Source organism: Malaya genurostris, chromosome 2 (genome assembly GCF_030247185.1).
Source record: "Malaya genurostris strain Urasoe2022 chromosome 2, Malgen_1.1, whole genome shotgun sequence".
NCBI classification, from domain to species: Eukaryota; Metazoa; Arthropoda; class Insecta; order Diptera; family Culicidae; genus Malaya; species Malaya genurostris.
In genome coordinates this window covers 313,819,549-313,831,939 of record NC_080571.1, presented here as the reverse complement: position 1 = coordinate 313,831,939, position 12,391 = coordinate 313,819,549, and the positions used below count along the sequence as shown (strand labels likewise).

Here is a 12,391-nt window from a genome sequence, read left to right as displayed (position 1 = left end):
ACGTGGATCAGCCCAAAGCGCCAACCAATCAACTAGACCTGTATGACAGCGGAAATAGCAGCGAAGAAGAGATACCATCATTTATCAAGTACTACTCCTCGCCTGGGTATGGACTAGACACGACCTCAACAACGTCGCAACCACCCAACACTACTACTGATAAATATTGGCATCTCTTACTGAACGATCATCAGAAAAAGTATCACTACATTTCCGAAACATTAGACAGCTATCAAGATAAGTCCACTAGCGCAGTGAAGAGTGCATTTGATAGGATGCATCAGGCTATGAATAAACCGGAAAACCCTCATCCAAGCTATAGCTACGCAACCGACATTTCCGGAAGTAATGACGTGTATCTGAAACACGCATTAACTCAGCTGGAAGAAGAGTTAGCGCAAATGAAGATCTGGTTAGCGATGAAAGAAGCCAGTGAAAAAAGTTTTCCGTCTAAAGAGATGGAGAAACGCAGACCCGGTGGATATTGATAAGGTTCTCAAATATCGTAAAGTTTAGTGTAAAATATTGTTGTTTGAATAAATAATAACATGGTTTTAAAGTTTGTGCAGATAAGGTTCCGAAAATTGAACGACAATAAGCTCGTTGATGTGCGAAATTGAAGCATGTTCCTTTTAGAATTTTTACCACTTCTTCCGGTTTGTTCAATAATGAAGCTTGGAACAGGTAAGTTTCTATGGTCACAAACTAACAGAAACGCAGATATTTAACGTTTTTCTACATTGTCATTTTGAATGAGAAAAATGTTTAACCCTGTAATTCCGGAACTAGAACTCTGAACTCAAGACATTTAAAAGGCAAAAATTAAACCAAGTTTAAGACGACTATAAAGTTGTGGAAATATTTTCTTAATTTTATTCTTGATTTCATGAAAGTTCGCAAAATTTTAAAATAAAAAGTCACTTAATCAATTTAGCAGAGGGATGATTTCTTTTCTATAATTTCGCATTGAAATATTCTTGCATCACTGTTCAATTGAGTCAATCGTTTTCAATTGAATTGTATATATTTCAATAATAAATTTCATAAAGTGCTTCATAAAAAAATCATTCAATTTCATATTATCGAAATCAAACAATCTTAACAGCAGAAACTGAGCGATTTCTGGGTTGTTGGAATTTTTTTTTATTGCATCCCGAATATTTCGATAGTCCCACGTCAAAATAGCCCAACTACAAATGAGTTTTATCTTGCGAAGAATAAGGCGAGTTTTGCGAAGAGTAAGGCGTAAAATATAAAATCAACCCTGTAAATCGCGAAAGATAAGGTAAACAAAGAGAAACTGTCATTTGCAGTAAGCCCCTTTGGTGTGAGACTACCGATTTTTGCCTTTCTCATATAGAAAAGTAATGCAACCACTTGAAAGTTGGACTAGTCAAAATTCAATCATCCAAAAATGTCATATACCAATCGGCTTAGTTCATCGAGTCTGTATGCTTGTGTAAAAATTACTCACTTTTCTCATATACGGTTCGACCAATTTTCAACTACTCAGGCTCAAATGAAAGGTCTACTTGTCCTATATTAATTTAATCTGCAATTGAGTTTTTTCCGGATCCAACTTCCAACGCTTTTTCACAATTAAAGTGCAGTTATCCGGGACCATAACCCGAGTAGAGTGTGAGATCAAAAAGAAAACTCAATTCGATGTTGTGCTGTTCGTATATATCGAATACCTAATTTCCTATCGTTTTGGTCGTTTTAACGGTTAAAAGATCAAAATCGAAAGCAGAAAAAATGCTGTTTGACATCAAACTGCAAACTAGTTTTGCTCTCAGTGAAAGCACATTGAAAACTTAATATGATGCATTTTTTTTCACTCTTTTGGCTCAGACCTATCGGTCCATAAAGGTAGGTCTGGTGGTGTATTTTCATTGCGTTGCTAAATTAATCGTATCGAACTAATGTTATAGTTTATGGTGTAATTTTTTAAATTTTATAGCGGCTGTAATCTAGTTGGCATTGCTTTATTTTTCCTTTTTATTTAATATGATGTAGATTTTCTCGAAATGACACGTGACGAGCATAAGCTAAAAATAGAACAGCCATAAAAGGTCTGGGATAGTATACATTTACGCGATATTACTCGCAAGCAAGAAAAAAGATTTTATGCAATCTCCACAACACTACCGCAGAGAGAATCCGGTTTCGAACTTAGGTGAATTGGAATGCGAACTTTTTGCGATTGCTATGGACTGTATGTGCTAGCTATAAGGAGACGGAAAATGTTCGGTTATATGACAAGCAGTGTTGTTTCACAAAGTTGTATGCAGGTAGTTATGTCAATGCACACTCGTTGCGTCGCTTCCATCCCGCATCCACCGTAAATAGCAGTGTGGCTATTTGAGCACAGTATTAAAATGTTCTCTTTGTCCTTCTCATATCCAAAGCTGTAGCATTCGAACATTATAAACTTTAAATTTGGTTATCTACTTGATCTCATACAACTCGCACACACACACCTAGAAAATATCGTGTAAATTTGCGTCTTCTAAGACCGACATATACGAGCGTCAGAAATTACTCATTTTTACAGTGGACCTGACACATATTTAATGCATTTTGACATACTTTTAAGTGTTGAAGCACGTAAATTTATTCGTCTGCTGTAGAAGTAGTGTATGTTCGACACATATGTGAATCATTCTTGTAAAATTCAGTCATTTTCCGAATTACGTTCTTATGATTTGTGTCATATGCGGATTTACGTCACCGGGAAATTTCATTCCTTTTTGCTGTGCATGTAATCACTTTGATATATGAATTTATTGGCTCTGAAGACCGAGCGTTTTACAGTGAAGTCTTCTACAACACAGGGAACGTGAATTAGAAATCCGGCAAAAAGGTATCCCAGATCATTTGTTTTTTCGACTAAAGCTTGCTTCAGATAGAATTGGAACAAAGACAGTTGCCTGTATTTCAGTTATTTATTATTGAATTCAAGATATTTTTTTATACAAATGTAGCGTTTTCTTCATACTTTTAAGAAAAAATACGGATAAAATTTTTCATCACCGTTTTCAAGGAATTCTCGAATTTTTCCTGTAACACGGCTCATTAGGCGGCGTACACCTTCTTCGTCCATCGTTTTAGCTATCTTATTCCACCAGGTCGTCATCTGATTGATGTCTTTGACAACCTTTCCCTTTGCCTTGAGTCTCCTCTTCATGATTGCCCAGTATTTCTCAATATGGCGGGACTGGGGTTAAGGTTTTTCGGAACAAACTGGACCCCTTTCGCTGCTTGCCATTCTTGAACGACTTTGCTGTAATGACAGCTTGCCAAATCTGGCCAAAACATTACGGGATGGTCGTGGGATCGAATGAACGGCAAAGTTCGTTTTTGGAGACACTCTTTTTGGTATAGTTCCGATGTCATTGTCTTATTTGTAACGAAAACTGTCGTTTTTGCCACAACTGCATATGCCCTACCAAATCATAAATTTTCTTGCAAATTTGTTGGCAAAAATTAATTTAAATTTGGCTGGAACATCCCCCGAGTTGTTGCCAAGTAAAATTTTTGATCTGGGATTTGCCCGAAGTCAGCCTTGACATAGGTTTCATCGTCCATCAGAAGACACCTCTAGAACTTGGTCAGCACCTGGTCATATAGTTTCCGAGCACGAATTTTGACGACACTATTCTGTTTTATGGTCCGATTGCTAGCTCGATACGACTTGATTCCTTCTCGGAGTCGAGTTCTTCTCACAGTACTATGGGCAGCACCGAATTTTCGGCCAAATCACGGTCCGATAGATTGGGATTCCTCTTAATCGTCTTCAAAATATTACCACGCAGTTTCCGGTCGACAGTTCCACTCCGACGATTGGCTTGAGGCTTCCGAATCGTCGTCAATGTTTCCTTATACCGTTTGATAACGCGCCATACGGTATTTCTGGGCAATTTCAGCTGTTTAGCTAGCCTAGACGCAGACCACAATGGATTTTCCGAATTACTGTGCACAATTTTTTCCCTTCTTTCGACTTCCATGTTGATTGTTTACAAAGTACAGTCGATTTGCGGAATGTCAAAAATCATACGTGAAGCTGACAAAATTCCCGACACTTGGGTGCCAAGAACTTCCAAATCCGTCCACCAGAAGCGCCACAATATGAGCAAAAGTTTGTTCCAATTCTAAATGAAGCAAGCTTTAATTGGGACAATGAACGATTATCTCGCTTCTGACCACAGATAGAACCAGAATCTCTTCAGTAAATTTTTAGTTCTTGTGTAGACTTATAATTTACGACCATTTGATGCAGAATTAGTCCTGTGACTCAAAATTATGAAGAATTAAGTAGACGGTTTCTTTGGAAAAGTGTATTAAAGTTCCAAGATCTATTATATGATTGATAAAATACTTCTCATAGTATCTAGCGTTAGTGAGTATATGAAGTTCTAAGCATTTATAACTAGGAATGAGAACGTGGTACCGATGGTACCGTGGTGTGGTTTGACACCAATATAATTGTGGTTAAAAAAAAGGAGCATTATTTGCGTAAAAGTTGAAAAAATGTTGAAAAAATCGTTTCTTCTCGGTTATGGTTGCGGTTAACTGCAGGATCTTGGCAGGATGTCAAAGCATTTTTGTAAAAGGCAACATAGGATTGAAGGAATAATTCTTCCATTGAAACTTAACTTTGTATTTTTGTGTTGCCATTTGAAATTTGCTTAATTTCAATGGATTCACTAAATTGTTGATTTTAATATTTTCATTTTTTGAGTTTCACAAAACTTTTGCCTTTAAACAACAAAATGATAACATAATGTGATATTAATTTAAAATTTGATGAGTGGATATCATATTAGGATTTCAATCTGAGATTGTTATCATAGTCAGATTTTAATTTGTTCTCATTTTGATGTTAGACTTTAATCGGGAATTCGGATTCACCGGTAAACAATTTTGGGTGGTTCTGCGGTCTCAATACAGTTTCACATTGTATTTTGTTTATACTTAGGGGAATGTCGTCTAGGTTGGACCACTTTTTGAATTTGCCCTGAATCTTTTGTTTATATTGGAATATTCACAATATTGATGTCTTATATAAAAGTTTGGTCCACCATAAGAAACTTCTAATTAGGGTGAATTGCTGCGCATTACGGAAACGGTCTCAAGGCACTAAACGAAAAAAAGTTATGTGACCCAACCGAATCGCGAAACACAACTTGCGAACAGGTTAAAAAACATATTATTTTCTCTTGAAAAACTTGTTAATGGTTAACCACATAAAGGAAATATATACTTACTTTGGAGGTGTCATCTTTTTTGTCCAAGCTTTGAGCTGTTTTTCACGGTTATTCCTAAACTTTTATGACTGCCAAAAACAAGACAAATGCACAAAACTTTCACAAAACATTCTTCGTGGCAAACAATGCACTGAAAAGCAAAACATTCTTCGTGGCAAACAATGCACTGAAAAGCAGAGATGCCAGGTAAAAATTTCGAATATCTGCAGATTTGGTGGAAAAAGTCTGTAAATCCGAAAAATAATCTTCAGTCAGCAAGTTTGTCTTGCTGACAGCAGTTACGCAAAACTGACTTGGCGAACAAAAAAAAGGTCGCGGAAATTTTAAAAGTCTGAAAATTTTGCCCAAAGTCTGCAAAACTGTCGATTTTCAAAAGTCTGCAAAAGTCTGCACAACAAAAAATGTCTGCAGCACTACACACAAAAGCTGCAAATTTACAGACAAATCTGCAGATCTGAATCTCTGCTGAAAAGTTTGATATCATTGAGAATAATACTTCCATGATATAACACCGATGACAGCACGTTTCATATAAAAGAAAAAGCAATGGCCCAACCCTGACGACGTTCCCCAACATATAATTTTTTATTCCTGAACACATTTTTATACCTTTTCAAAAATGTCTTTTCGGGAGTCTTGTAACCAATTCCAGTACTCTCGGGGGAGGTTGGCCAAATGATTATTTTATTCATATTGAAGTGATTTAGTAAATTTTGCACATTTCAGATTATTTCATAACTGTTCCCATATATATTTATAGTTTTTTAGATCGAATATCCCAAATGATAAAACCGACTTACCCTAACGCAATCTGGAATAACTTCGGTATTTTTTGACCATATCAACACAATGTTTACAGAAGTTATAAAATTTTGAAAAAAAAAAATCCATGAAATTCTCAACCCGAGCGTTTGAGTGTTGACGACAACAAACGAAAAACAAAAATCAACATTGGGCCCAAAACTAATCTAATTCGTAAATCATGTTTATGTTAAGCCATACGGGCCGAATTCGGCTGTATCGGTTTTCACGGTTTCTAATTTTGGAAGTACTGGAAATAGTAGTCGAAAATAATTTAAATCCGGAATTTCAGAATCAATGGGGTGACAAACGTTGGTCTTAAAAAAAATTTTTTTTAAACTTTGTGGTTTGTCTCTGAAAACAATCCTTTTACAATTAATTCATGAACACTAAAAGCTTACCTGCTCAAAGCAGACACACAGTGGTAGACAAATAAAATAAATGACCGTTGTAGTGGTTCAGCCTCAAACGGTAGACCCCAGAAGTACATGATAGGTAGTGAAAATTATAGATTTTTCACATTACAGTCCACTTTGAACTACCTGTGCATTTGTCTAAATTACTATTGGTAGACGATAAACTTTCCTGTGTTACCTGGCTCAAACTACATAAGAGAAACCATCGGTCAGCTACTCACTTACAGAACAGTGTTTGAAACGAACGGTTGTCAAGGATCGGCTCAAGGAATCAGATATTCAGGATGTGTAACAGGCTAATAGTGATATCATGTGTCATTCTAGTGTTATGTACTGCAAGCATGAATGCTAAGAAAGGTTAATATAATTTTTTTGATATTTTGTCTTAATTGTCTTTAACGAAACAAAAAAGAAATTTTCGTGATGAAAACAGATGCATGTTTGATTAACTTTAGTTAGATGATAGTGAAAGTTAATATCAGATCGAAAATAAGATTCCAATGATAAAAACTTACAAATTAGCAGTTTTTCATTAATTATCCTTGGAATTGTTAAACATTTCCATGAATAATGTTATAGTCTAAATCTAGAAACTCTTTGTATTCATTTAATTAATAAGCATTATTTTCTTTCAGGGTCACAAGTTAAAGAAAAACACGACCACAAGGATGACCACATTCATGCTAAAGAGCAGAAACAAAACAAAGAGAAAGACCACGGGCATCAACACGGAACTAAGAGTAAGAACGGCCACAGCAAGCAGAAGCGGTTTACGGATTACTACGAACCATTGCCGATGCCTGAGTACGAGTATGGCCACTACCCACAGCAATATGAACCTTACCAGCCACCATACCACCACAAACCACCATGCGAACACAAACCATCAACTACGACCACAACCACCTCTACGACAACTACCACAACTCCGAAATACGAGAAAATTACAAAGAAACCGTACTTGGTAAAGCAACATCCTTTGCTAGATCTGAAGAAAATTATTCGCTTCCCGAGTATCAAAGGACATCCCACGATAGCTCCAGCAACATACGAGCAAAGTTACGGTGGCAGCGTCATTGTGGAGGAAGATCACAAACCAGTTGCATATGAGCAGAGTTACGGTAGTAGCTACGTTGTCCCAGATAGTTCAGCATCGTACGGACAAAATTATGGCAGCAGTGTCATTGTTCAGGAAGTCCACAAACCACATCTGCCATCGCTAGGCTATGTAGTTCGCGACCGACCTCTGAGTGGCGTTAAAGGTGTATTGAGCCATATTTTGGCACCAAGTCCCAAGTCAGATCCAGCACCGTCTTACATCATTCCGAGCAGCCATTGTGAATGCGAAGTACAGATTGGAAGAATGGAGCGAGCTATTCTGTTGCTGGAGGAAGAGCTGATCAAGATCAAATCGTTCCTTGCTGCAGAAGAAGCATCACTACTGAATGGAAAGACCAAAGTTGTTAAGATTTCGAAAAAGTCAAAAATATCAGAAGATGGTATTGATCTTCAATGAAGAATGTATACAACTTCGAAAATAAACTAAAAAACCAAACCGCTGTTGTAATTTTTATTGTTTGCAGAATGTGAAAAAACCCATAAGAATTATTTAAAAAACGAAATTATGATGATATATTTTTGTTTTTATTTTTCTTTAAGCTATCAATATACATACATTTCGTTATTATACATGCGTCTTCTGTGTATGGATACGGAGTTTCCATACACCTTTCTAGGTCCGTTTGTATCATAATTTTGTTTGTTTTATAATCGTTCCACGTTTATTTTATATTTCACTAAGTATTCATTTCAAGATGTTTCCCATAATCTCCTTTTAGTAATGAACATCAAAAGCACCAAACTTGTCAAGATTGTTGACAATCGCGATAACGAAACGAAAAACTGCCGCTCGATTCGTTTACGAATGTTTTGATGCAAGACCTTGATATATATTAATTTGAAATTTAAACGCAAATACCTGATGTCTTATAAATTTTTCAAAATATAACGTTGAATACAATTCCAATAATAAACTTAACCGCGTTAAGTCCGCGAATAGAATAAGATTGTAGAAGCTAAACATATAAATATCCACTAGTTACGGCGCCTTATCATTTACTATCATCAGAGTTTATTGTTTATGTTTACACTTAACAAAGAAGTTTCTCCCATCGACCGCGCATAGTATGAGAGTTTTTGCTGTTGTATTTATTTCCATATGTTGTAGTAAATCTGGTACGTTATTTTGTTATTCGTAACATCAATCAAATCATCCCCGCCGGCTCGGTTTGTAAAAAGTTTGTAACTAGTTTATGCTACACTCGAATATTCGTACACAACTTTGTATGCCTTACTCGAAATGCGACTATTGTTATTTACCGAGTATAGCACAACGCAACCATGCGTTTCGAGAACGGCTGATAAGAGTGTAAATAGTACAGTGATTTATGTCTTTAAGAAAAATTGAACAGTGATAAAAATTTTTCTGTAAAACTCACATCACATGCCTGGAAGATAACGAATTATGATTTAGGGCCAAATCGAAGATAAGTCCCATATTTTAATAATACGATCCTGGCCCACCGTCAGTAATCTTTTACGAGGCTCGTCCAAATCCATGGCCACGATGCTGTGCTTGGAGTCGTGAAAGGTTGCTAGCGATGGTCTCCTAAAATTGAAACAAATAGAAGTAGGTGAAAATTTAATTTCGATCAATCACATGAGAAGCATTTGTATTAGAACTTGTTGGCAGATTTCGGTTTTGATTTCAGAGTCCACAATAAAGTGTGGTCGTTTTAAAGAAATGAAATTAATTACAAGTCTGTTCGAAGCTTCAAACCAGAATCTATACCGGCATATGTATGACCGAGACAATAAAAAAATCCAACTCACTCTTCGCTCTTCAACCGCTGGAAACATCCTTCGCACACACGCACATCAAACTCGAACCCCATGATAGGAATGTTGATGCGATTGGTCGAACACTTGTCGCACACCGCTTTGCCGCAGTAGCGACAGTGATGCTGTCGGATACCGATCTGCTTCTGATCGATCATCGCCCGCAGGTTCCAGAAGAAAGCTCTGGTGCACAGTTGGCATGTGTCAGACTCGACCCATTCTGGAGCAACTTTCCGCATGGCATTCATCTCCCAGAACACGATCACTGAATCTTCCCCAGCCGAAATCAACTGCTGTGTGTTACACGCATACGTCAACGAGGACACTTTATTGCTGAAATGTAACAATGTTAAGTTTTATTACGTAAAAAACACGTACCCAATCAAACTCACTTGTGACCGTGCAGCTCGTAGGTGGTTCCTCGTTTACCACCGACATCCCATACAATAACAGTTTGGTCATATGAACCACTGAACAACAACTGCGGTCCTTCAGCCCAATACAACGCACGCACTGACCCTGCGTGTCCTTTCATGGTGGTCACTACTGTGGCACCGGTAGAACTTAGCTTAAGCATCGTAATTTGGCCACTGTAGTCGCCTACGAATACGTACTTAGAAAGAGCATCGTATCTAAAGAAAAGTTAAGGAAATTGCTTTGCGGAATTCATTAAAGGTTTTCAGGAACCAAATCTATAGTTTAACAAAAGGATACTGCATCGCAGTACACATTGCCTCGAATGTGAAGCATCCAATACGCTCTCCGGTTTCGGTACTGTGATAAGCGAAAAATTTGTCCCTGCCAGCAGACATAATCCATCCCGTATGTTTAGCAAAAATGACATTCGTAATACGGGCTTGGTGCGCAAGGTACTCTCTAATTGGTGTCAATCTGTTGCAATCGTCAGACAATGTAAATTGCGAAATCGTTCCATTTTCCTGACCAATGAATAACGTCCTCGTTTCCGGGGTGTAAAACAAAGAGGTACATCCTGATGGCATGTATTGACAGATCGATGGCCAGTACTGACCCGAGTCACGTCTCAACCATACTCGAATCGTTCTGAAACAGAGTACACGTATGCAGAAAATCAAAATAAAAATATGTACGCATAATTGATGAATCATTCGCTCTACACACTAGATGTGTTGCGTGAATCTACATCGCAAAAGATTTGTGGGATTAAATCGATTTTGATTATAGAATTTTTCTGACGGTAGAAAACAGCACACAAAAATAAAAACAAACATAAAACAAAAACGAGCTAAAATTCAATTAACATACTTGTCATCACAGACACTGATAACACCTTCCTCTCCGGGAATTAGCAACGCTGCGTTCACGTCATCATTACAACCTTCTAGTTTGTTCAGCAGTTCCGGTTTTTTAGTGGTACTAAAGCGGTCATTCGCACTACGCGGCGCTGGCTTAATTTCAGCAGCCATTCTCCGTTTCCGGTTTACTATTCAACTAATTCTGATACACTAGCTAGAACATAAACTCGAGCGAACAGAAGAAAAAACTGAATTCACTTTTCTGTTCCGAAACCTCTTATTGTACCTTCTGCCGGAACAATTACAACGATAGAACGTTTATACGCCAATTTCTAACTTGATTGAATTGTCTGCAATCGATCTAAGGTCAAACTTGTGTAGGATGAAAATATTACTGATAGAGTATCAAAATCCACTTAAGTTCTCAAATTGTCAAATGTTTTGACAGCACCAAAAACCTCAAATAGTATTCGTGAAATATGACTCACACACTTTAACGATATTTTCCTTCCTATCAGCAATCAGGTTAAACCAGCCCGGTGGCAATGATAGGACACTCCAGCAAGTGCTATCGTAGCCAACATCTGGGGCATTTGGTGGGCAATCAGAGCGCTCAGAGTATGGTAAACAAACATTCGGGCGTTTCAAATCGAGTAAAATCTTAATTTTTCTTATCGTAGTGATGATATTCTGATCGATAATTTGCGGGGAAGTGCGGTAAAGGGTACTGAATAAACAAGTAGTTTGTAATATCCAATTTTTTGTTAGCCATTCTTTTTCATTGTTTTGGTTTAAGCAGAATGATGCTGGCCACAGTTTCATGACGTCATAGCAGGAGGCTGGGTTAAACAGAACGAATTGTTGAACAAATACTAGTGGCTGAGAGTACGCCAATGAATAAACGAACGGTATGCGTTGTTTTGCTGAGAACTCTGTAGTGTGCTATAATCAATAATGACGTCATAGGTTCAAATGTATACTGCATACAGTGCATTATAGTGAAAATATCTTGAACCTTACTTTATATATAATATTGATTCCTTGTCTTGCTCTACATTTTATAGCATTTTAAATTGAACGTTAATCGCCAACAAAATAGCATTTAATTGTGGACCGTGTTATATTTAGGAAAACCTGTTAAAAATTGTCGAGATAGGAAGATTTTACAATTATCACATCATTGAGAGTTGATGCAAGGAACAAAGAAATACCCTTGGCTTGAGAACTTTCTTTCCACTCATTTCGTTAATTAATTTAAAAAAATTAATGTATCATTCATCGATTCCTGTTCCTCGAGATGCAATAGAAGTATCGACCATTGATGACAGTAAATAAAATTACAAGTATTATGAAATAAAAAGAAATCTATGACAACTTTCCAAAATCGTATTAGAACATATAAAAATTATTTAACAAAAAAAAACATGTTATTAGATCATAGAAACATCCGTAGTCGACAGAAGAAGTCAAAATGTGTTGTGAATCTCAAATCTCATTAACACTGAAACAGACTTTTTCACTGAAACTTTGGTGTACTTTCTTAAAGTTGAATAAAAAAACATTTCAACTTTATTTTAAAAGACTGTAACTTTTTTGTCTTTTAGAGCTACATCTTGACCTACAGTACAATAAACTTCATCAGCTGTGAACTACAACATATTAGAAAAATAAACAAATCAAAAAATTTTGAGAAAATTGGTACACAAACATGTTATTTGATCATACAAACATCCGG

At 36.8% G+C, this 12,391-nt stretch overlaps 1 protein-coding gene across 3 annotated transcripts; it reads right to left on the bottom strand.

Annotated features, from left to right (window-relative positions):
• Nucleotides 1-8,106: 8,106 nt before the first annotated feature.
• Nucleotides 8,107-11,118, bottom strand: LOC131431152 (WD repeat and FYVE domain-containing protein 2). 3 transcript variants are annotated; one of them, XM_058596691.1, is made up of 6 exons: nt 10,667-11,118; nt 10,097-10,444; nt 9,775-10,014; nt 9,377-9,715; nt 8,983-9,152; nt 8,107-8,901 (listed from the first exon to the last, which is right to left on the bottom strand). In XM_058596691.1, exons 1-5 carry the CDS (start codon nt 10,825-10,827, stop codon nt 9,014-9,016), a joined length of 1,227 nt encoding a protein of 408 aa, XP_058452674.1. In that variant the 5' UTR covers nt 10,828-11,118; the 3' UTR covers nt 8,107-8,901; nt 8,983-9,013. The 3 variants fall into 3 exon arrangements, with proteins under 3 accessions (XP_058452674.1, XP_058452673.1, XP_058452675.1); XM_058596690.1 differs by having other exon boundaries at nt 8,107-9,152; nt 10,667-11,117; XM_058596692.1 differs by having other exon boundaries at nt 8,107-9,152; nt 10,943-11,116.
• Nucleotides 11,119-12,391: the final 1,273 nt, after the last annotated feature.

Coding starts and splice junctions, on each gene's coding strand:
- LOC131431152 (XM_058596691.1), bottom strand. CDS start 10,827: ATGGCTGCTGAAATTAAGCCAGCGCCGCGTAGTGCGAATGACCGCTTT. Junction 10,445..10,666: donor ATCAGTGTCTGTGATGACAA/GTATGTTAATTG, acceptor ACTCTGTTTCAG/AACGATTCGAGTATGGTTGA. Junction 9,153..9,376: donor CAGCGGTTGAAGAGCGAAGA/GTGAGTTGGATT, acceptor TTTCAATTTTAG/GAGACCATCGCTAGCAACCT.